The sequence below is a fragment of the Solanum dulcamara genome, chromosome 4 (genome assembly GCF_947179165.1).
Source record: "Solanum dulcamara chromosome 4, daSolDulc1.2, whole genome shotgun sequence".
NCBI classification, from domain to species: domain Eukaryota; kingdom Viridiplantae; phylum Streptophyta; class Magnoliopsida; order Solanales; family Solanaceae; genus Solanum; species Solanum dulcamara.
The window spans coordinates 78570864-78596949 of NC_077240.1; the positions used below are offsets into that span (position 1 = coordinate 78570864).

At 30.1% G+C, this 26086-nt stretch overlaps 3 protein-coding genes across 4 annotated transcripts; 2 read left to right on the plus strand and 1 right to left on the minus strand.

The window, feature by feature from the left end:
- The first annotated feature begins 10352 nt into the window (after positions 1–10352).
- On the plus strand, positions 10353–11836 carry LOC129885153 (E3 ubiquitin-protein ligase PUB23-like). Its single transcript, XM_055959354.1, has one exon. It carries the CDS (start codon positions 10474–10476, stop codon positions 11692–11694), a length of 1221 nt encoding a protein of 406 aa, XP_055815329.1. The 5' UTR covers positions 10353–10473; the 3' UTR covers positions 11695–11836.
- A 4138-nt stretch (positions 11837–15974) lies between these two features.
- On the plus strand, positions 15975–17396 carry LOC129887727 (E3 ubiquitin-protein ligase PUB23-like). Its single transcript, XM_055962936.1, has one exon. The coding sequence runs from the start codon at positions 16048–16050 to the stop codon at positions 17266–17268; it is 1221 nt and encodes a 406-aa protein (XP_055818911.1). The 5' UTR covers positions 15975–16047; the 3' UTR covers positions 17269–17396.
- LOC129887726 (E3 ubiquitin-protein ligase PUB22-like) lies at positions 17204–25285 on the minus strand. Of its 2 annotated transcripts, XR_008766466.1 has the most exons (2): positions 23876–25285; positions 17204–17236 (listed from the first exon to the last, which is right to left on the minus strand). XR_008766466.1 is itself a non-coding variant. In XM_055962935.1 (1 exon), the coding sequence occupies exon 1, from the start codon at positions 25152–25154 to the stop codon at positions 23934–23936; it is 1221 nt and encodes a 406-aa protein (XP_055818910.1). In that variant the 5' UTR covers positions 25155–25285; the 3' UTR covers positions 23806–23933. The 2 variants fall into 2 exon arrangements, 1 of the variants encoding a protein (XP_055818910.1); XM_055962935.1 differs by lacking the exon at positions 17204–17236 and having other exon boundaries at positions 23806–25285.
- Between the last annotated feature and the right edge of the window lie 801 nt (positions 25286–26086).

Sequence of the window (26086 nt, forward strand, 5' to 3'; positions counted from 1 at the left end):
AACCCCGTCAATGGCCTCGGCTTGACGCGATGATCCAATACCTTCTAAACCTGATTGGAGTCGTCGTACATTATTCCTAGAGCTCATTCCATATATTTGGCCCTTGTGGCTGCCTCCAACACTTTTTCTGTTCAAATTTGAGTGAAATATTCAAGTGTAAGCTGGATCGAATCTCCCATATCACGTATGTGTCGCTCATAATCTTGCCGCATATTAAAAAATAGATATTATAATTAATATATATATATATATATATATATATATATATATTAAAAATAAATGTTAGAATCAAAATATATTATACATTATGTTAAATAACTTATATAGGCTCGTTCGACTCTTTCCTCCACCCACTCATTCGAATCCGAAGCATTAGTCTTTTTCTTCAATGAATCTTTTTAAAGACTTCATGACGATAGGGAGTGTGTCTCAATTCTTTATCCTATAAATAAAAAATATAATTAATGAAATAATATTTTGTCAAATAATTTATTTAAGAAAATGAATTTAAACTTAAAATTTAGAAACCTTACCATCTCCCTCTAAATCGTATCAACACTCTTTGCACCTCTGGTGTGCAACGAGCCATCCTTTAGGCTGACTCTTGCTTTTTTTCCTTGTTCGTACAAAGCCTTGAATTCTTCGTTATTCCAATACCGGCATAATTCTTTAAATATATGAGGCAACATTCAACTCAAAGGTACCCGATCATCCCTATCTTTTTTTAGCCAGCTGGACAGTCTGACGCTCGCTTTTCTTTCAAAAGTAGTCGCAATGACCATATTGTACCTTGGCTCCCAAGTACATAAAGTCTGAAAAAATGAATAACGTTAAATAATTAGTTAAGTAAAGTATAGTAAAAATATTAAATGTAACTTTAAAAAATAGATTTAAACATATACACACCTTGAATTCATTAAACATCGCCTGGCGGATACTATTTGAAATCTCCTGCCAAAAGTTATAGGGCTCAGTATATAGCCTCCTAACACTCTCCTGAAGAGCCCTAACAGCCTCCTTCAAAGGATGTCACCTGCAAGACACATAATAAACATGTAATTAGTTCATGAATAATTTATTAGTATAGCAAATATAAATAAATAAAACATTAAACTTATAAGGATCTATTAGGCTCAGTCATGATTCTCCCAAGTCTGTCCCTCTGCCTAGGAGCTAACCCAGGCACATCATGTACTGCCTCTGGTCTAGCAGCAGAAGAAGGTGAAGCTGATGCTGTAGGAGTGTCAGTCTCAACACTAGAATCTCTAAGTCTCAGAGTAGATATGTGAGGAGACAGAGATCTGGGAGATGGAATTGTGGGAGATAAAGTAGTAGAAGATGATACTCTAGGGGTTTGAGCAATAACCTCTGTGGGTACCTGGTAGGTCTGATCATATGAAGTATATATGACCTGTGAAGAAAAAGAAGGGCAGTATGATCGACGGAACTGATTATGGTAAACTAAAGGATCCATAGTCCCAAAAGGTACAACATTAATATGTGTAGGACTAGTTCGGCGGTGCTGCATCTCCGGCGCTGAAGAAATATGTCCTGGGATATCCTCAGGATCAACAGGTCTCTTAGACGTCTTTTTACTTCTACCAGAATGGCTAACTCCAAGATGATCCCGGGATCTATCACCATCAACAAAAGACATCTGTATGTAAAGTAACAATACAATATATAAAAAACATAAATTAATAAATTTAGGGTTAGCGAAATAAATAACTTACATACTAGTTATAATCTACCACTCTATTCCTCCTCACTTGTTTCATTTTCGTCATCTTCCCATTCCTCTACCTCAGTTGTTTCATATTCATTGTCATTCCATTTCTCCCTCTGACATTCTCAATTTTTTAACCCACTCACATATGTCACGTTTCTCATCCAATGTGAATGAATAACTGACTTTAGGCTTGACAATTTTATCATTTTGTAATTTTTGCAATCACAATTCTTTTCTCCTACAGTATTCCTATAAGTCCATTCTAGCTCTTGTGTTGTCTTTTGTCTTTCCCTTAACATCCATCACTGTGTTATCAAAATATTTCCATGCTTCTCCGTCAGATGGATGAGACAAGACACCCAGCGGCCTTCTATATTCACTATGCCATCTCATATGTGGGGCAGACCACATCAATGCGTACAACCTCTTTAATCTAGTAATAAGAGGTAAATAATGCATCGCCTTAATTGAGATCATCTTTTCAGTAGGACTACTCTTATAACGAGCTTGTCCACAAAACTTACAATTTTCTAATTCACTATCAATCTTGTAAAATAACATGCAGCCATTAACACAACAACGAATTCTATCATACGACAATCCTAACTTGGAAACCAATCTCTTTGCCTGATAGAAGTTCTTAGGTATGTTAAACTCAGGATTAACTAGTTCGCCCAAAAGATCAACTATTGAGTCCATAGCTGCATGAGGGATACTCAGATCTGATTTAATATTTATTAACCTAACTGCAACTGATAAAGCAGATTGCAGACTCCCTTCACATAATGGACGACTAGCCTCTTCTAAATATTGATAGAAGCGTCTTGCTTCTTCATTAGGAGTTTCATCAAAATATTGTTCGGGTTCCATCCCACCTTGAACCCAGAAAGCATCATTAACCATTTCATGAAATCTATCATGTTGAAATGTATCATGTTGAACTCTATCATGTAGAACCCTATCATGTTCAACCCTAATTTGACCATGTGGTGCAAGCATATTATATTCATCCACGGGCAGCAGATTATAAAATATATTATTCAATCCATCTATTTCTGCATGATCAACCCATACAAAATATCTAGGCTTAAATCTATTACCATACAAATGAACCATAACTATATCTGAATTTAAAAAATTCAAGCACCTACATTCACGACAAGAATACCTAACCAATCCATTTCTCTTAAAAATAACAAGTGTCATGGCATGATCGATAAAACTTCTTATACCATCAATAAATTTAGGTTTCAAACCACCACCAACTTCATAATGCATGTTATATATCCACAAACGATGATCCATCTATAAAATTACATATATTGTAATGACTACAATTCATCGAGACTACAAATTCTAATTAATTCAAGTTATAATTAATTAATTCATATAATAATTAAGTTCAAGTTATGATTAATTCAATTTATAATTAATTAATATAATAATTAATTTCAAGTTATAATTAACTCAACTTGTAATTAAGTTGAAATTCTAATTAATTTAGGTTATAATTAATTAATTCATACAATAATTAAGTTCAAGTTATGATTAATTCAAGTTATAATTAATTAATTCATATAATAATTAAGTTCAACTTATAATTAAGTTCAAATTCTAATTAATTCAAGTTCTAATTAATTAATTCATATAATAATTAAGTTCAAGTTATGAGTAATTCAAGTTATAATTAATTAATTCATATAATAATTAAGCTCAAATTATAATTAAGTTCAAATTATAAATAATTCAAGTTCTAATTAATTAATTCATATAATAATTAAGTTCAAGTTATGATTAATTCTAGTTATAATTAATTAATTCATATAATAATTAAGTTCAAGTTATGATTAATTCTAGTTATAATTAATTAATTCATATAATAATTAAGTTCAACTTATAAGTAAGTTCAAATTATAAATAATTGAAGTTCTAATTAATTCAAGCCAGATGTTTCAAGTTAAATAAGAACAAAATTACAAGTTTCAAGTATATACAAATTAAAGTTCTAGAATAGGAATATTCAAGTATCTAATTAAAGTTCAAGTTCATGACAACATAAAGTTCTAATTAGTTAGTTTTAAAGTTTAAAAGTTCAAAATTTATCCAAACCAAAATAATTTATAAAGTTCTGAATTCCTAAAATTCAAGTATCTAAAGTTCAAGTTAATAACCACATGAACTTCTAAGTTCTAGTTACTTCTAAAGTTTAAAGAGTTCAAACATATACAAATTTAAAAATTTTAAAGTTTCACTTTCAAAATTTCTAAAGCTTAAGTTCATGACTTTGAATATCGTCTAACTCTAATTAGCTTAAGTCAGATTCGCTTGTCTTTAGCTAAAAATGTTCTTGCTATTGTGATTGAATTGTGTACAACAAAGGAGTTATGAGAGAAACTTGAAGAATTGTACCAAACCAAAAGTATTTCAAATAGGCTATATTTGAAGGAGCAATTTCATAAATTACAAATGGATGAAGGTATAACTATTTCTGATCATCTGAGTGTCTTGAATGAGATTGTGTCTGAATTAAAATCAATTGGAGTGAAAATTGATGATAAAGACAAGGCACTTCGACTCATCTGGTCTCTTTCATCTACCTATAAGTACATGCAACTCATTTTAATGTATGGAAAAAAACTGTAATTTTCTCGAAAGTGACGAGCAAATTGATTTTCGAGGAAAAAAGATTGAAGAATGGAGATGAAAAATCTCAAGAAAATTCAGCTCTTGTTGATAAAGGAAAATGGAAGCAAAATAAAAATTCCAAGAAGAAGGTCGTTTGTTGGTATTGTGGTCAATCGGGACATGTTAAGAGTAAATGTCCAAATAATGGGGCTAGTTCGGCCGGAAGCTCCAAAGGAAATGCTGCCAATGTTGTCTTCGAGGGGGATGATATTCTTTTATAAGAAAGATGAAAATCTTCATGGCATGAAAGTTACCTTTAAAATTGGCATGGAAGAGAATGTTTAATTGGTAGCTGGTCCACAAGTTTGCACATGGGCATAGGTTAATAGGTGATGCAAGATATGTGGTGGAGAGAATGTCGATGGCTAATGAATTCTCAAGAAATCAACAAGAGAGTTGCACCATAAGTTATTAGCAAGTTTTTTTTACATGAACCAAAATTGAAATTGAGAAGTGGTTTTAAGTGAAAATTCTTGGATTGGTTTTTCAATCTGAGAGGTTGTACCCTTTATGGTGGGGGTATGCCAATTCTTAAATTTAGAATTATGACTGTCAGTAGAAGACAATGTGAAAGTTGCAGCTGCGCATGGTTGGTCGAGGTTAGAGTCGGGTGGAGAATTGACTCTGTGATGTGTAGCTGGACAACTGTAAAGGGCCAAAGGATTGCATTTTATTTTTTTCAAAAGGTGGATATTTGTTATGTTTCTTTTGAAAAGAAGTAAAATTTGTCCCACATCGCTGAAAAAGGAATGGCCAATTCCTTTTTTCAGTAATAAAAGGAGCTTAGCTCCTTGGTTTATAACACTACCAAAAATTCAATTTCTTCTATATATTAAAGTAGAGATTTAGAGAATTTTCTGTTGGAGATCTCTTGGGTTTAGTATTTTAGGAATTAGGGTGTGTGGGGGAAAATATTGTGCATTGTATGGTGTAATAATTTCCATATAGTAAATATTTTTCTGAGAGGCCCGTGGTTTTTCTTCAATTGGGGAGTTTTCCACGTTAAATCTTTGTGTTGTTATTCTCTTTAAATTTCTTTGTTATTTTTTGCTTGAAGACGGTCCGAAAAGGACGGAAATTAGTCAGTGACTTTTTTCCAACAGTCAGTACCCTACTTTTCTTGCACGTTTATTATTCAAATTGTTAATGAGTGACATTGTGAACGGCGAAACACAATATAGTCTATCCAAACATCAATATATTCATTAAAATAATAATACAATATGATATAATACAATACGATACATTATTTAATAATGCCTAACAACCATCCAAACAAAATGTTAACCTCACATGTGCTAATTAAGCAATTAGGTTTAGTGGTAACATAACCAATACATTTACAGTTTAATTAACTTCATGCACCTGGGATTTGATTTAATTTTTTTTTAAAAAAATAGGTGCAATGTATAACTAGAAAAAGATGAAAATAAAAATAATAAATAAATATGAGTATAGGTTGCCGTTGCAAATAGCTCCCTAGTAGCATTTATTTTATCTTCTTCCATTACCAAAATATTAGTTTAATTACCAAAAACAATAAATAATATGAGTATAGGGTGCCGTTGCAAATTTATTTTATTTTTATCTTCTTATATTACCAAAATCACGAATCCATTTACGAGTCGTAAACCAATTTACGATTCATCCGGTCAATTCGTAGATTAACGCCATTTCTATAGTTAATAACAATTTAACTTTGGAATATCCTTTTTACCCTTGTGAAATAATTGCATAGTAGCCAATGCTCAATATTCTACGACCTAATAAATAATGCAATCAATGATTGTCATTTCCAATGGCAATCATTATATACTATCATATCTCTCAGTATATAATGAATTAGATAGTCCATGACCTATCAAATTAAAGATCTATGAATGTTCTTTTCAATGCCACCAAAAGTTTTTTTGTATCGGGTGTTTTCACCGATCCATCTTACGATCTTACTCTCTAGAAGAGCATTTCACGTGTTAATTAAGTCCCTGATCTGCGTAGACCAAAAACAATCACTCACCTTTTTATATTACTATTATCGATCGACAATGAATACATGATGTGTTTTTACACTCTTATAGAGATAACTAATAGAAATTCACACCTTATTTTATAACTTTTACTATAAAACCTATGTAATATCAAACACTACAAATTTGGATCATGATTAACTATTACTATTGTAGGCTTGTAGATACGACTTTTGAGTAGCAAATAAATGAAACACATTTTCCACCTTATTTTTACTTTATATATTTTGGTCAATGCCCTATCATAAGTGCCAAGTCTAGATTTCACTAGTTCTACAAGGATAATAATATACAACTTAATAAAAGTAAAAAAGTATAAAAAAATTATTTCTTCATTTAATTTTTTTTAATTTGAACAAGTAAAAATCGTTCAAATAATATGCTCAAATAAGTCAGATCAAAATTTGGTACGATTAATATTCTTAATGTTTTAATTTGTGCATTACGTGAGTTTTAATACTACTAGTGTTATAAGGTCACATGTGCTAATTAAGCAATTAGGTTAAGTGGGAACATAACCAATAAGTTTACAATTTAATTAACTTCATGCATGTGAGATTTGATTTGGAAAAGTTTTTAAGTAGGTGCAATGTATAACTAGAAAAGGATATAAAATTATATTACATGCATACATGGTACATCTAAACAATGTATATGGACAATTTTTAGTCAACTTGAAGAGTGCTTAAAGATTCCAACAATGTTTGGTATTTGTATTGAAATTCAATTTTATTTAAGTTTGGCTCCATTTGGAGGGAAGAATTTTTCCTACAAAGGATATTTTTATATCTAGAGTTTGAACCCGAGATCACAGATTAAGAGAGAAACAACTTCATCCATTGCACCGCATCTTTTGGCGGTAGAAAATTTCAAGCTTCGTCTCTTATATCTGTCCTTTATTGTACAATGAAAATTATTTTTTAGATTTATTTTTCTAAGTCTTATAATAATTATCAGTTGTTTTCTATGCTTTGGATTATCGCATTATTTGGCTAGTGTTACTGTTTTTTATTTTCTGAACGCTATGTAATATTTTTTCTATTATTTGTTATGTCTTCTTTACTTATGTTTTTTTCTCAAACTGCTTTGATATGTGTTACTTGATCGAGTGTTTTTCAAAAACAACATTTCTACTCCACGAAGTAAAGAGAAGTTTGCGTACACTTTACCTTCTTCAAACTCCACCTATGAAATTATACTGAATATATTATTATTTATTGTTTTGTCGTACGACTGTTTGAAAGAGACGTACTAAATAAACAATTAATTATAAATAATTTAAAACAAAGTTGCAAAAAGAGTTACTAAATAAATCCCAAAATATATATATTAATGAAATATAGTAAAAAGTACTAACCTTAGGATAATTAAAACTATCGCTCGATATTTACACCAAACCAAATCGTATTAATTTTCATTATTGAAATATTAATTAAGGTGAGAATATTTATCAAATAGTCATTCTGTTCGTCACGTTTTAAGTGAAGATATTACCATTTAAGTAGTCAAACAATTCTTATGCCACGATTTTTAATTATATTGAGCCATTAGTTATATTAATTTTGTACTATTTTTTGTATAGCTTTAAATATATAGATTTTTATACCCTAATTTATAGCTAAATTAAGTGATTTGATCCTCATATGCCCCTCTACATAAATCTGGGACATAATTTTATAATAAAAATAGTTATATATATATATATATATATATATATATATATATAGTGGCGGAGCCATCTTGTGGTTAGGAGGTTCGGATCGACAGAAAATTATACTATTTATATTTAGTTAAAATGATTTTTATATATATATAGTAAATGTCGAACCCCCTTCAACTAGTTCGTTTGTCTACTTCTTCAGATTTTGAACCCGTTAGTCAAAATCCTAACTTCTCTCTATATATATTTGAGTGATGCAAATATCGAGTAATTTTTCATCCCTTGCACGTGTGAACTTGGTTGAATTATGTCACCATCTGGACAAAATAATCACTAACTAATAATACTCTTTCTTCTTTCCATTTACTTTTTTTTATATAAAAAAACTAATGATATGACAATTGAATAATGTTCTGATTGGAAAAGCCATCATGCCCTAAATTGGAATATGTCAATTCATGCATGATCATAGTGGAAGAACAAAATTATTTCTCTAGTCTTAATATGTCACAATACAAATTGTTATTGCCTTTTATGTAAATTTAAAATAAAATAAATTCTTAAAATCCATATATTGAGATTCGAATCCATGAACAAACTGATTATAATAATAAATCAACACTGATTAAATAAGTCGATCTTACTAATTCTTCTGCAAGCAGAAGATATAGAGCTAAGATCGTCAAAAAATTATTATATATATAGAGAGATACATTTAATTTTTTTAATTCATTGATTTGGCTTCAATTCATGTCTTTACTTTTTTATTTAGAAATATTCATTGATTCGTTGTTAGTATTACATATGACGGATATATCCTCGTATTTCTTCTAAATATTATTTAAAAATAAAATTTGAAAATCATGTAAAACACATGTTTAAACCATTAACTCTTATCTTATGCTGAGTCGACATCCACAAAAGTAATTGGTGGAACCCTACTCACCCATCAATTTCCCAAGTCAATGACTTTTTTGGGTCTTCTATAGGTTTTATATATATATATCATCCTCCTTTATTTTTATTTGTACAAATTTAACTTGACACACAATTTAAGAAATAATATTTTAAAAGATTATATTAAAAAATGAATAGTACTTTGATACTTCCGTCCAAAAATAAATATCACTTTAACCCATTTCAAATTGATTAAATATTTATTGAGGATAAAACATTATTAAAAAGTAGTATTTAATACAAGGTATAGTTTAAATAATTAATATATATATATATAACAAAAGGATAAGGTCAACCTATATCCAGCTTAGTTCGAGTTGGAAAAATTAAACTCATACCCTAATCGCTTAATCGTGCTCGAGAGAAGAGGTTGAACTTCACTTTACCTAGTCAATTCGAAATTGCTCAATCAAGATAAATAAAAGAGGTTAAACTTCACTTTTACTAATTAATTCGAAATTCATCAATCGTACTTCACTTTTACTTGTCGACGATACTGAATTCGACCGACTAGCCTAGGGCCCTAGGTGAACCCGAGACTCAAGAAGTAACTTAGAAAGCGCAGCCAAAATGGAAATTCGAAAACCCCCCCCCCCCCCCAAAAAAAAAAAACAAAAAAAAAACACGTCTATCGTAGTAGTTGTCACGTCGGCAAGTTGCAAGTCACTTCTCTCACTAAAATATATTGTAAATAAAAACACGAGTTTTTTTTATAGATATAAAAGAAAATAAAACATGCATGTGTTTTTATTTATTTTCTAGAGAGAGAAAGTCAAAACTGTATTGTATTTTTCCCGTACGTACACACACACTTCACGTTTTTCCGAAATATGAATTTGATAAAATTCAATAATTTTGACATTAAATATATATAAGTCAAATAATTTATTGAATATGTATATAAATTTAAAAAATTTAAAATTCAATTATTATAATTTGAGATCGACGTCTTGGAATTCATAACTTATAAAATTTAATTTATGGATCTATTTTTGCGCACAGCTTGAGAAAATGAGAGACTTTTGAATTCTATGGTTATTATAAAGTGAAGATATGTACAATACTAACTATTGTCGATACTGAATAATTTTATTTTACTAAATATAAAAGATATATTTTTTTTAAAATAATAGAGGGAGTAGTATATATGATTCCTCGAGCAGTAAACAATCTTTTAAAATATTAAAGGAAAGGTCTTCTCTTATTTGCGTGTTTTGACTTTGAAAAAAAATCAATCTCCCACTCATATATATAACAACCTAATCCTCTAATTTTTCAAACAAATTCACTACTCATCTTTTCTCTCTAAGTGTCAACAAATCTTCATCTACTCAAAAGATTCCTCTTGTTTTGGGTCATATTTGCAACTTTCTTATAAGATTTGATTAATCTTGAAATTTCCCAAAAATATACAAATGGAAGAAATTCAAGTTCCTCCTTATTTTATTTGCCCGATTTCACTAGAACTGATGAAAGACCCTGTCACAATCTTCACTGGAATAACATATGATCGAGAAAATATTGAAAAATGGATATTCTCTGCCAAGAACAACACTTGTCCGGTTACAAAACAATCCCTTACATGCATAGAGTTGACCCCAAATGTCACTCTCCGACGATTTATCCAATCATGGTGCGTCCTCAACGCGTCCCATGGTATCGAAAGGTTCCCTACACCAAAGCCTCTAGTCAGCAAACCTCAAATCATAAAGCTCCTCAGAGAAGCGAAATCGGCTAAGATGCAAATGAAATCTCTCAAGACCCTTAGATCCATCGCTTCTGAAAACGATGCTAACAAACGTTGCATGGAATCTGCGGGGGTAGCAGATTTCTTAGCTTCTATTATAAATAATTCGAATGAAGTGTTAGACGAAGAGGGTTTCATGAGTACTAAAGACGAAGCGTTAAACATTCTCTACCAACTCAAATTATCCGAACACGGATTAAGGTCACTCATCATGAGTGGAAATGGAGAATTCATCGAGTCGTTGATACGTGTCATGCAACATGGGAGCTACGAGTCTAGGGCTTACGCGGTGATGCTAATGAAAGACATATTCGAAGTCTCCACACCAACTCTAAATTTGAGTTTGAAGCAAGAATTTTTCACCCAACTGGTTCAAGTCTTGAGGGATGAGATCTCTCAAAAGGCGATGAAAGCATCATTGCAAGTGTTAGTGCACGTGTGTCCATTTGGGAGGAACAAAGTGAAAGCAGTAGAGTCAGGAGCAATAAGGGTTTTGGTGGATCTATTACTCGATTCATCAGAGAAAAGGGTTTGTGAATTAATAATTATTTTATTGGATCAAATTTGTCAGAGCGCGGAAGGGAGAGCTGAGTTATTGAATCATCCCGGAGGATTAGCCATTGTGTCAAAGAAAATACTTAGGGTTTCAAAAGTGGGGAGTGAAAGGGCAATCAAGATCTTACATTCAATCTCAAAGTTTTCATCAACACCAAGTGTTGTACAAGAGATGTTAAGTTTGGGTGTGGTTACAAAGCTTTGTTTGGTGCTTCAAGCTGATTGTGGAAGTAAAGCTAAGGATAGAACTAGAGAAATCCTCAAATTTCATGCCAAGGCATGGAGGAATTCTCCTTGTATACCTAATAATTTATTATCTTCATATCCATTTTAGGAATTAGGATGAAAAGGGCAATAATTGTTAGATAGAAATAGTAAACACAAGAAAGAAAAATACAATGGATTGATATACAAAGTCCTCCAGCTTTTCATACTTTTGGAGAACTTCCAGCCATCAAGGAGATTTGTGTACATAATTTGTTTTCTTCAAAAAAAAAATTAGGAAATTAAATTGAAATGGGCAAAATTGTCCTTGAAGTTTAATTCTTCATCTACATCTTCAACTGTCCTATTATTTAATTTTATGTAATTTTGGTAATATACATTAACTCTTATTTAAGTATTTAAATTCCTAACCAACTACCTATAAACATAGCTTCACATGGAAAGTTATTTTCCATTATTAGACACTCTTTGACTTCCTTAGCATCCCTTATTTGACGCTCTTTCTCGTGGCCTACCATTAGAATAAATGACACTTCCTTTTTTCAATTTATTTGACATAAAAAAAAAAGATTTTTTTTTTAATTTATGAACTTAAATTAAAGATATATAAAATATATCAAAATATATTTTAATTTTGTGGTGTTAAACATATTTTCAGAAAGTAAAAATTAAAGAGTAACCCAAAAAAATATTATTTTTTTAAATGAACCAAAAGGATAAGGCAAATAAATTGAAACAAAAAAAATACTATTTTACTATTTATATTGAGTAGAAATGTTTAGATGGTTCACTCGATGAAAGCTAAGGCATTCCATGTCTATTACGCGCAGGGGCGGAGCCATCAGCCATCTTGTGTTCAGGGAGTCAGTCGAGCCTCCTTTTGCAGAATTATTTAAACATGATTAAAATAATTTTTTTTATGTATATATAGTAGATGTTGAATTCCGTTGGGCTAATTCATATGTCTACTTTTTCAAATTTTGAACCTCCTTAATCAAAATTCTAGCTGCGTCACTGATTACGCGTTCATCTAGAATTGAGTTGTGATATAAAGTCTCAACGCCATTCATTATTAAAAAAGAAATAACAAATTTGACATATTTAAAAGAATTAGACCTACATGTGAGCTGATATATTAAATATAAATTAAAGTAAATAAAAATATATTGCCTTTGATAATTTAAATTTTTAAATGATCGAGATGATCGTAATCATAGTTCAACGCATAGCACTAGAGTTTGAGCAAAACTTATATTGAGCACATTATTCATTACTTAGTCATATTATGACTCAATTGTGCTCACTCTAATAATTTGAACATTTAAATTAGTTAATCACATATTTTAACAGAAATAAATTTATTTTAATTACCTAGTAAAAGAGTAAGAGGAAGTACTAATATTTTGTTGCACAAATACTATTAAGGAATGTGATGTAACGAATGAAATTTCTCCATTTTTAACTAAAGTTTTATAGCTTTCAGTTCTTGAAACATTGCTCCCTTATATAGGCCCATCACAATAGAAATTTGAATTAATCAAGTCAATAATCCGATTTAAGACTAATATACATAGTCAAAATTCTAAAACTACAACTCTCGACACACAGCATTAAATTTGAAGTATATGAACTTACTTGACTTTTCTAATCAATTGAAGCCATCATTAATATAGTGGTAGAAATTATACTCTCACAGTCTTAAATTACTTGTCACTTCCTTTTTCAAAATTTAATCTAGAGAAACTTTGACCAACATTTATTTTATCATCATATGGATATGGAAAGAATTGAATCTTATAGTAATCTTTTTATGTATCTTTTGGATACCTAGATTTTAGTTTTAAATATTAAATTATTTTAATCTGATTTAGCATCAAAGATTAATTAAATTAATTTTTAAGAAGTAAAAAATGACAATATTTTGAAACAGAGCGAATAGTACTTACGAAGAAGAGGGTGCATGCAAAGTTATTCTTAATTAATAAAGAAATAAACTTCAATTGAATAAATAATTAAGTTTTCGTTCTTCAAAAAAACTCCATTAATTTTCACCTATATAAAATGTGTGAAGTAGTGCGACCTCAATTAAAGTTTGGGATGGAAACTTAATTAGTAAGTGTTTAAGAAATAAGAATGTAACACAAGGTCAAAATTAGATGCTAAAGTTTACGATACATATAATACGTTGTGAATTTATAAAATTTATGTTATTATTAAAAAAATGGTTCAATAAAATATAATCTAATTATCAATTTCAACAAGGCTTTGAAATATATTTTAAAATTTTTTTGGACATGAGTGTAACAAGTCCATGAATTGAAAGAACAAAGCATCAAGTGGTTAAGCTTTGAATGTAATTAATTGGACTTTAAATTTTAGCCACTAATTTAATGATCCATTATTTCTCCAGACGACTTTAAGAAAATAAATGTAAATTTGTGTGAACTTAGTTGACTTTTCTAATTAATTGAATTCATCATTAATATTGGATGATTGACTTGGATATAATATACTATATGTGCTCATTTCAACTTGTACCATTTTGGCTATTTTAGAAAAGGACGGCTTTCTGCCAAACCCACCTGGTTTTATATCCACAAGTGTTTGTTATAGGATCAACTTCTAAGTTAATATTCATAGTTTCAAATTATTTATTGTGTTTTTTTTTACATAAGTTTTTAAAAAATATTTATTAGGACAAGTTTTGTAATTTAGCCCTTTTGTTATGTTTTAAGGCATAACTTCTCTCTTCATTAAATATTTATATTTTTTACATGTTATTATCCTAATGATTGAAGTGTTTATAGTCTACGAAACAATTACTATCACGAGTAAAATAAGAAAATAATTAATTTTGTCTTGAACTTTTAAAATGTCAAATAATTTGAGATAATTTTTAAAAATCGACAACATTTCTAATGTAATTCTATTAGTAGGGCCTGCAGATGATAGAGACGTTATTTTTGATAGAATCGTAAGAAAACAAAACAATAAAGTGACAAAATATAGAACAAATGTAGCAACCGATAATAGTACACATCAAAGAGTAAGAAACTATGCAATAACTATAGGAATACTAGTGAAAAGGAGAAGAGGAGATGGTGATTACACTAGACACATGTATTAATACACGCAAAAAATATCCATGATTACCAATCTGTATATATAGAGAGAGACACATTTCTATGTAACAAATCATTCTCTATAATAATAATAATATCTTATTATATCGATTAATTTTTTTATAATAATAATTTATTATAATAATAAAATATATTTAAATAAATAACACCGTTAAAAAGAAATTTGATTGGTACTTAAGGGCGTTGCCTAGTAATCTATGAAGTGAGTTAAGTACTATGAGGTCTTCATCAATTCAAATTCCGAAAGAGATAAAATATTAGGTGATTTCTTCCAATTTGTTCTAGCTTTGATGAACTGAGTTACGTGATACATGTTGTGATGGAATGTGATATGTATGATATATCCCATAACATTAATCGAGATGTGTACAAATTGGTCCGAACCCCACGCTTATAATAAAATAAAAAACAAGTTTGACGGTAAGATGTTCGTTCCTATTGACCCTCTAACTATTACATCATATAGAATACTTCAATTACAACCTATTCTTAACTGCCAATAAGTGCAACATGAAATAAACATAACCTTTTGAAAATTTCTTCAAAACTTTGAGTACTCAAAAGAAAATTTCAATTTTAACTACCTGGCCTTAACTACCAAGTGCATCGTGCAATATAAATAACCTGTTGAAAAATTCTTGCAAATTCTCACTACTCAAAAATAAAAATAAATAATACGTAATAAAAAAAATTAAAAAGTAAGAGAATTGGTAAAGGTAAAATGGTGAAGAATTAGTAGCTTTGTGCAAGCCCTTTATTTTTATCAAAATTTCATTAAATATTTATAAATATATAACCTTGAACTAAGTTATTATTGTGAATTAACTGAGATTATTGTACAAATCTATGAACTTCAAATTTTGAATCCACCTAAAACTCTCCATCCATATTAATTTTTATTAACAATATATTTTATATACTTATAACCTTAAATTTTTCTATTCCATCTTAGATAACATTCTTTTATTAAAAATATAATATATTTTAAAATTTCGTGTCTTGTCGGCAGCCTTTCTTCACACTAATAAAACACAAATTATTATACATAAAACAAAACAAAATATATATTAATTTTATTTTTTAGAAAGAGAAAGTCAAAATTTCTTCACTTTTTTTCCTACGTATACATGTAATTTGTCCTATTTAATATGCCGTGTTTTGACTTTGAAAATCTCTTTCCAATATTTTCCAACTCATATATATATAACCACAAAAGCTTCACATCTTCATCTACTCAAAACTCAAATTTGGTCATATTTGCAACTTTCTTGAATTCTTCTTCTTTGATTAATCTTGCAATTTGATCCCAAAATATACAAATGGAAGAAATTCAAATACCCCCTTATTTTATTTGCCCGATTTCACTAGAGATGATGAAAGACCCCGTCACAATCTCTACTGGAATAACATATGATCGAGAAAACATCGAAAAATGGATATTCTCTGCCAAGAACGATACTTGTCCGGTTACGAAACAGTCTCTTACATGCGTAGAGTTGACCCCAAACGTTACTCTTCGACGATTTATCCAATCGTGGTGCGTCCTCAACGCGTCCCATGGCATCGAAAGGTTCCCTACACCAAAGCCTCTAGTCAACAAACCTCAAATCATAAAGCTCCTAAAAGAAGCGAAATCAGCTAAGATGCAAATGAAATCTCTCAAGACCCTTAGATCCATCGCTTCTGAAAACGATGCTAACAAACGTTGCATGGAATCTGCGGGGGTAGCAGATTTCTTAGCTTCTATTATAAATAATTCGAATGAAGTGTTAGACGAAGAGGGTTTCATGAGTACTAAAGACGAAGCGTTAAACATCCTCCACCAACTCAAATTATCGGAACATGGATTGAAGTCACTCATCTTGAGTGGAAATGGTGAATTGATTGAGTCGTTGGTACGTGTCATGCAACATGGGAGCTACGAGTCTAGGGCTTATGCGGTGATGTTAATGAAAGATATGTTCGAAGTATCCACACCAACTCTAATTTTGAGTTTGAAGAAAGAGTTCTTCACCCAACTGGTTCAAGTCTTGAGGGATGAGATCTCTCAAAAGGCGACGAAAGCATCATTGCAAGTGCTAGTGAACGTGTGTCCATTTGGGAGGAACAGAGTGAAAGCAGCAGAGTCAGGAGCAATTAGGGTTTTGGTGGATCTATTACTCGATTCATCAGAGAAAAGGGTTTGTGAATTAATACTTATATTATTGGATCAAATTTGTCAGAGTGCAGAAGGGAGGGCTGAGCTATTGAATCATCCCGGAGGATTAGCCATTGTGTCAAAGAAAATACTTAGGGTTTCAAAAGTGGGGAGTGAAAGGGCAATCAAGATCTTACATTCAATCTCAAAGTTTTCATCAACACCAAGTGTTGTACAAGAGATGTTAAGTTTGGGTGTGGTTACAAAGCTTTGTTTGGTGCTTCAAGTTGATTGTGGAAGTAAAGCTAAGGATAGAGCTAGAGAAATTCTCAAATTTCATGCTAAGGCATGGAAGAATTCTCCTTGTATACCTAATAATCTATTATCTTCATATCCATTTTAGGAATTAGGATGAAAAAGATCAAAAATTAGTTAGGAAGAAATAGGGGGAAAAAAGGACAAAGAACAAAAGTAGTGGATTATTTATTTGTACATAATTTATTCTTTTCATAAAAATTTTTTTGGATAAAATAGTCCATGAATTTAATTGTTCATATATATATATCCATCTTCAACTTTTTGATTCGTCTATATTCATCAAGAAAGTGTTTTCTATAAAAAGGGAAAATGTAGAAATATAAGAAATAGAAAATACCCACAAGAACAAAAAGAAACAATATCTTACTATTTAATTTTATGTGGTTTTGAATTTTTTTATTTTATTTTTAAAGTAGGTCATTTACACGAATATATTTATTCACGTATTTAAATTCCTAACCAACCACCTATATTATATTCATAGCTTCACATGGAAAGTGATTTTCCATTATTTTTTAGACTTCCTTGGCATATCATATTTGACGCTCTTTCTTGTTGTCTATAATGTTTTCTATTTATTTATTTTATTTTATTCTGTAATGACCCGTTAGATCATTTTGAGAAATAGTCATCTTTTCTTCATAAAAGACTTCTTCCGTACATTTAAATTGAGAATTTTGAACTATTCAATAATTACAGTTAATTAGTTGACGGGTGATTTTTAGATAATTAATTAGTTGGTGGGCCAAATTGATAATTTATTTAACACCCTATACCACTTGGTCCATGTATAAGAATTATTAGAGTTAAATAGAATTGACGTTATTTTGAGTTGCGAAAGAAAAGAAAAAAAACCACTGCGGCGGGCACACAATTGTGAAGAGGCACACAAGGGTAATTGAGGTAAGGATCTCAGTTTATGGAAAATAAAAATTGTGAAATTGAGAAACTATAATTCCTTCTTGAATTTTTGTAATCATTGATTCTAAGGTGGGTAATGTTGATTTGGTTGGTAAATAAAGGTTAACAAGATATATATATATATATATATATATATATAAAGATTATCAACTATGTTGGACAGTAGTGTTGGGTTTGTTTAGAGTTAGCCGTTAGGATAGCATAGAATTTTGTAATGTTATTTCCATCATTAATTCTATTGTAAAGAATTCTTTTTGTACTAGTAGATAAGAAAGAAATGGCAGATCCTTTCTTTTAATTGTAATCTTATTCTAATAAATAATAGTCCATTCCTTGTTAAATTTATCAAGGCTAGGATCTAGAAATTTACATGCTCAAGATCAGAGATGATAAATTGGTGTAATTTTCTTCGTATCGTATGTTTTCAAAGACAATGGTCAAGCAATTTGCTTCCAATAAATTATTTATGTAATATAGATTTGGATCTAGGCTAGACATATGATATTATGGATTTTGTTAGTTTCGAAATCTTATTGTGATTATTTATTTGACTAGATTACATTGATTCGGAGGCCCAACGAAAGGAAAGGCTCAAATCCCAGAGTGATGGCTTGATTATTTGAGGCAAGTGAACTTCTAAACCTCAGTTTAAGCTTGTACATGCTAGTATTTCCTTGTTATGTGGGTTGGGGAGTAATGAGAATTGGATTGAGTTATTGACTGTATAAGTGATCTTAAATAAAATGGAGATGAGGGGTATAAGATGACAATCTAATGACATGTATTGGTGTGATCGATGTGATGAGATTATTGACTTAATTTGGGCATGTGAAGTGACTATATTGATTTGAGACATGAAAATTATTATTGATATCATACTATTTATTGTGAATTATATGAACCTTAATTGATTACATTGATTCTGATATACTGTGCTAAGACTAGAAAATGATGTGAAATAAAGGGGTCAGGCCACACGCTCCGTGGCAGGTATTATGAAATAAAGGAGTCGGGCCACACGCTCCGTGGCAGGATATATATATTGAGGGGACGGTCCACACGCTCCGTGGCAGGTAACATGGATAGAAATGCCCCCCATGGGTTTTGGACTATAATTCAGCGGATGTGTACCGATAGGACATCCATGCATCATCTCATTACATTGCATCGCATTTTGTTGATATTTGTGAATTCGCGTTTATCACTTATTGCTCTGTATATGTTGAACTTGACTTGATATGATTCTTGATGAGACTACCTATGAATATTCGTGGACTGTATTATTATTATTGTGTAAAGTGTAGAGTTGGGCTGGTTTTATGCAGGTTGTAATTGAGGAGGTTCGGTTGGGATGACATGAGTACTTGTATCTATTGAGCTTTGCTTAGTTTTAGTTATCCACTTGCTGAGTACCGTGTTGTTTGGTACTCACCCCTTCCTTCTACACTTGTGTAGGTTGTGAGCCCGGACCTACTTGATCTTCTAGTGTTTTCTACCACATCCTAGGCTATCATCTCGAGTGTTGAGGTAGTTGTTACATCCATCTAGCGGACACCTCTTACTCTTTTAATATGTTTTAATCCTATTCTAGAGACAAAGACGTTGTGATTGTATTTTCTTTCGTACTTCGGTAATGTATTAGTGGTTTGTACACATGACAACCAATCTTGGGGAAGTTTGAGTTTGTTTTACGTATTTTTGGTTAAGGTAAATTTTGATTCATTTCTTTTTCTTCCGCATCTACTTTTCGTTGGGTATTAGACTGACTTGTCTCGGTGGGTTGAGATGAGTGCCATCACAAACGTGTTTGGGTCGTGACATTTTCTTTACGAAATTATTTTGTCTTCGGACTTCAATATGGATATCAGATATTAAATGAATTTTTTTTAAAAAAAAGTTGAAGTGTTTATAAAATTGTGATATAACATAAGTTATGAATATTTATGTGTATAAAGATTTTCCTTCTTGTCATTAAAAATTATGATTCAATAAAATAGTATAATTTAACTATTAATTTGGATATACTATAAGGCTTTGAAATAGTTTCTTAAAATTTGTGGACATATATGAGTGCACCAAGTCCATGAAACGAAAGAATAAAACAGCAAGTGGTTAAAGTTTGAATGTACTTTGTTGGACTTTAAATCTTAGCCACTTATTTGATGATCCTGAATTAATATTTTCCAGATAACTTTCGAAAAAATAAATGTATTATTCGTGTGAACATAATTGACTATTCTAATCAATTATATTGAAGCCATCATTATTTGATAATTTGACCTTGGATGGAGTATATACCATGTGCTCATTTCAACTTGGACTATTGTGGCTATTTTTGGATTAATTATTACTAAAAAATAAAAAATTAGTGATGGATAAAATTTGATAGCTAAATAATAATAATTTTATAATAATTTTAATAAGTAATAAATTATAAAAAAAATTAATTAATTAAAATTTATATAATAAATTAGCTGAAAATTAGTAATAAATTCAATTACTAATTTCATATTTTCTAGTGGTGCATTTTCAATACATTGACAAATCTAAGCCTCGTATTTTGTTTTGCTCATAATAGCTCTAAAACAAATGAAAAAATACGTTGAGTGAATTTTATCAATAATGATTGTGATGTAAATGATAAGTATTTTTCATCTCGCTTAGAGGTATCAAATTCAAATTTTGCATATGAAATTATTTTTTTAAGCAATATTTTACTTTTAATATAGAATTCTTTAAGTGTGAAGTTATATTTCATGGAGTCTTAATACCAATCTGATCTCTTCTTCAAATTCACTACTAAAAGAACAAAAATCAACGATTATTATAAACTTTATAACTAAATAATAAAATATGTTGCTAATTTTATTTAATTTGGTGTGGATAGCAATGAGTTATGAATATTTACGTGTACAAAGATTTTCCGTCTTGTCATTAAAATTTATGATTCAATAAAATAGTATAATTTAACTATTATTTTTTATATATTATAAAGCTTTGAAATAGTTTCTTAAAATTTGTGGACATGAGTGCAACATTAAGTCCATGAAAATGAAAGACAAAACATCAAGTGGTTAAAGTTTTAATGTAATTTATTGGACTTTAAATTTTAGCCACTTATTTGATGATCCTGAATTAATATTTTCCAGATGACTTTGGAAAAATAAATGTATTATTTGTGTGAACTTAATTGACTTTTCTAATCAATTATATTGAAGCCATCGTTTTTTGATAATTTGATCCTTGGATGGAGTATATACTATGTGCTCATTTCAACTTGGACTATTTTGGCTATTTTTGGATTGATCATTATTAGAAAATAAGAAATTAATGATGAATAAAATTTTATAGTTAAATAATAATAATTTTATATTAATTTTAATTAGTAATAAACTATAAGAAAATTTAATTAATTAAAAATTACTTAACAACAAATTAGCTGAAAATTAGTAATAAAATCAATAATTAATTTTATATTTTCTAGTAGTGCATTTTCAATATATAGACAAATCAAAGTCTTGTATTTTGTTTTGCTCCTTTTAGTGGATAATACCTCTAAAAATATGAAAAATACGTTAAGTTAATTTTATCAATAATGATTGTGATGTAAGTGGTAATTAAGTATTTTTTATCTCGCTTAGAGATATTAAACTCAAATTTTGCGTATGAAATTATTTTTGTTAAGCAACATTTTATTTTTAATATAAAATTCTTTAAGTGTGACGTTATATTTCATGGGGTCTCAATACTAATTTAATCTCTTCTTCAAATTCACTACAAAAAGAGCATGAATTAACGATGAATTATAAACTTTGTAACTAAATAGTAAAATCTGTTGCTAATCTTATTTAATTTAGTTTGGATAGCAATGAGTTGTCAAAAAATTGACGAAGTATTCACTTTTTCTGTGTTCAATTCCTAACAATGTGTGATAAATAGTCAGTATTTGATGACGATACATCAGGGGCGAGGCTACACCTTAGCAAGGGTGATATATGAACAACCTTCGTCGGATAAATTTTGCGAGTATATATGTTAAATATCGATATTTTTGGATATATACTAATTGATGAGCACCTTGACATAATAAAGAAAGATAACTCAATGATTAAGGTTGTTCAAAGTTGCCTTAGTGGCCTGGATTCGAGTTTATACTTGGGTGTGTTGTTTTATTTTTTTAGTTTCATTTTTTAACTTTAAAAAAAACAAAACATTAGTTTATTTTTTTACTTATCCTAAAGTATGAACACACCTTGACGAAAATTCTGACTCCGTCACTATGATACATAACAATGAATGAGAACAAAGAGATTATCAATTCTAAATTAAAATAAATAATTATTCTAATAAAATCTTTTTTTTTTACGATAAATTAAAAATAGATACACGACTCAAATACAATAAGCTCAGCATCATCAACTAACCAATTCAAACCAAAAATCAAATTAAACGATGACAATACAAACTAGTATAATAACAAAAAGGTTTTTTTTTTGCGTCAATACAAACATTTTTTACACTCAAATTATTTTTTTTAGGAATCTTCTTAGTAAGAATATAGACTCCACAAATGTGGCTATAAAATAATGAATTGTTTTTTTTTTAAAAAAAATAATATATTTCTAGAGGAGACTTGTGAATTCTATTCCATCATTGCGGCTATAAATTTAATAAAGCAAAGGGGAGACTTTGTCTCATTGATTAATTGAATTAAATGTGATGAGGTCCAGTCACTTTATTATACTGATTGGAACATATCCCAGCTAATGCCAGTTTTATTTGCTAGTTGGAAAACAACAACCAAAAATAAAATAAAATAACTAAAATAATAATAATAATAATAATAATAATATGCTTTTTTTTTCTTGGTAAATATTGTCTTCATATCATAAAGGTAGAGTTAGAAATTCGGATACATATTTAATCAAATATAATAAATTTGTTCAAACAATGTATTTGTGGGAATATGCTCTCTCTTTTTCTTAGTAAAAGTTGTCTTCAGAGCTAGAAATTTGGATACGTATTAGGTCGAAAATGGTAACTTTTGGTCAAACATATTTGTGATAAGGAATTCTATATGATTTAAAGATCTAGAATACGTAAAGTTAAAATCTTGATTGATTCCGCATTTTAAAAGAATATGTATTCATAAAATAGAATAAATACTACTAAGTAAATTTTTTTTCTAATTCGATGTCCAAAGCCTGTGAATCAACATAGATTGTGGTACAATGATGAGACTGTTTCACCTTTAATCAGATATCTCGAATTTAAGCTCTGAAAATAAAAAAAAATCATCTTAAAAACGTCACTATCGAATAGCCCTGGAGTACTAATTTCATTTAATTTTTCATGGCAGGGACCAGTCAGATATGGGTAGCTGATAAGGGAAATGAGAGACTATATATTATAATAAAAATAATGGAACCCTACCTTCCATGCATATAGTACAATGTATATGGGTAGTTGGTTAAGAATCTAAATTAAATATTAGAATAGTTTTATTTTTTAACCTACTTTTATCTTTTTGCATACTTCTATAAAATAATATAACAATGAGATATTTTTATATTTAAAAATAATGAAGCAAAATATATCGATAGTTTCTTAAATTTGCTAGTCATCAACTTGGTTTAGACACTCTCAAATGCTGAAATTGTAATTTCTAATGACTCACAATGTTGAATATGGACATGAACAATTGAATTTCATGGACAATTTTGTCCCCTTTTTTTTCCTTCTATTTTCTGAAAAAACTAAATTATGTATACAAAAAATCAATTATTATTATTTCTTCCTAACTAATTTTGATCTTTTTCATCCTAAATCCTAAAATGGATATGAAGATACTAGATTATTAGGTATACAAGGAGAATTCTTCCATGCCTTAGCATGAAATTTGAGAATTTCTCTAGCTCTATCCTTAGCTTTACTTCCACAATCAACTTGAAGCACCAAACAAAGCTTTGTAACCACACCCAAACTCAACATCTCTTGTACAACACTTGGTGTTGATGAAAACTTTGAGATTGAATGTAAGATCTTGATTGCCCTTTCACTCCCCACTTTTGAAACCCTAAGTATTTTCTTTGACACAATGGCTAATCCTCCGGGATGATTCAATAGCTCAGCCCTCCCTTCCGCACTCTGACAAATTTGATCCAATAATATAAGTATTAATTCACAAACCCTTTTCTCTGATGAATCGAGTAATAGATCCACCAAAACCCTAATTGCTCCTGACTCTGCTGCTTTCACTCTGTTCCTCCCAAATGGACACACGTTCACTAGCACTTGCAATGATGCTTTCGTCGCCTTTTGAGAGATCTCATCCCTCAAGACTTGAACCAGTTGGGTGAAGAACTCTTTCTTCAAACTCAAAATTAGAGTTGGTGTGGATACTTCGAACATGTCTTTCATTAACATCACCGCGTAAGCCCTAGACTCGTAGCTCCCATGTTGCATGACATGTACCAACGACTCAATCAATTCACCATTTCCACTCAAGATGAGTGATTTCAATCCATGTTCCGATAATTTGAGTTGGTAGAGGATGCTTAGCGCTTCATCTTTAGTACTCATGAAACCCTCTTCGTCTAACACTTCATTTGAATTATTTATAATAGAAGCTAAGAACTCCGCTACCCCCGCGGATTCCATGCAACGTTTGTTAGCATCGTTTTCAGAAGCGATGAATCTAAGGATTTTGAGAGATTTCATTTGCATCTTAGCCGATTTCGCTTCTTTTAGGAGCTTTATGATTTGAGGTTTGCTAACTGGAGGCTTCGGTGTAGGGAACCTTTCGATTCCATGGGACGCGTTGAGGACGCACCACGATTGGATAAATCGTCGGAGAGTAACATTTGGGGTCAACTCTATGGATGTAAGAGATTGTTTCGTAACCGGACAAGTGTCGTTCTTGGTACAGAATATCCATTTTTCGATGTTTTCTCGATCATATGTTATTCCCGTGGAGATTGTGACGGGGTCTTTCATCATCTCTAGTGAAATCGGACAAATAAAATAAGAAGGTACTTGAATTTCTTCCATTTGTATATTTTGGGATCAAACTTCAAGATTAATCAAATCTTATAAGAAGGTTGCGAAATATATAACCAAAAACAAAAGGAATCTTTTGAGTAGATGAAGATTTGTTGAGACTTAGAGAGAAAAGATGAGTAGTGAATATTGGTTTGGAAAATTAGAGAATTTGGTTGTGGTTATATATAGTAGTAGGAGAATAGGAAGAAATTTTCAAAGTCAAAACACGGCAAAATAGGAAATATAATAACTTTACTAAGTCTAATATGTGTATTTTTGGTGGCCCAGTTGCGTGTACGTAGGGAAAAAAACAGCACACTTTTGACTTTTTGTATTTAAAACACATGTTCAATTTTCTTCTCTTTCTAACTCGTGTTTTAATTTTTTTTAAAAAGAACATATGTATTTCTCTTTTTTGGATGTTCAAGTTGCTTTTGACTCAAGACTCAACCAATTGTTTTGCTTACCTTGTTTAAATTTTAAGTACATTGAACTTGAATGGATGTTTTTCGAGTTTAACTTATATACATCTTGGTGTTAAAGGACTCGGCTTGATCCTTGTCTTACTCATTCATTCGATGCAAAAAAAAAGGTTTAAAAAGGGGTTGTCGACCTGACCTCTAGTATACAACATCAAAATTAAATTTTCATATATACGATTGATGTATAAGATATATATATATGTAAAGATTTAGAGTTTAACTTAATCTCAAAAGTTATAATTCGTGAGAAAAGCATTGTTCAAATCTATATCACAAGAAAATTACTCATTCTTTTTTTGTCTGATATAAGACTCTTTAGCACCCCATACCTCATACTCAGGGTTGAACATTTGATGTGTGGGAAAATTATTATAAGGTCCAATGACGGTAGACAATTATTGAATGGATCGTACTATGATATCATAATCTGTATTGATGAAGAGATGAACCTTAATCGAT

Bases quoted from the DNA above. Each gene is read 5' to 3' on its own strand.
- LOC129885153 (XM_055959354.1), top strand. From the start codon at position 10,474: ATGGAAGAAATTCAAGTTCCTCCTTATTTTATTTGCCCGATTTCACTA.
- LOC129887726 (XM_055962935.1), bottom strand. From the start codon at position 25,154: ATGGAAGAAATTCAAGTACCTTCTTATTTTATTTGTCCGATTTCACTA.
- LOC129887727 (XM_055962936.1), top strand. From the start codon at position 16,048: ATGGAAGAAATTCAAATACCCCCTTATTTTATTTGCCCGATTTCACTA.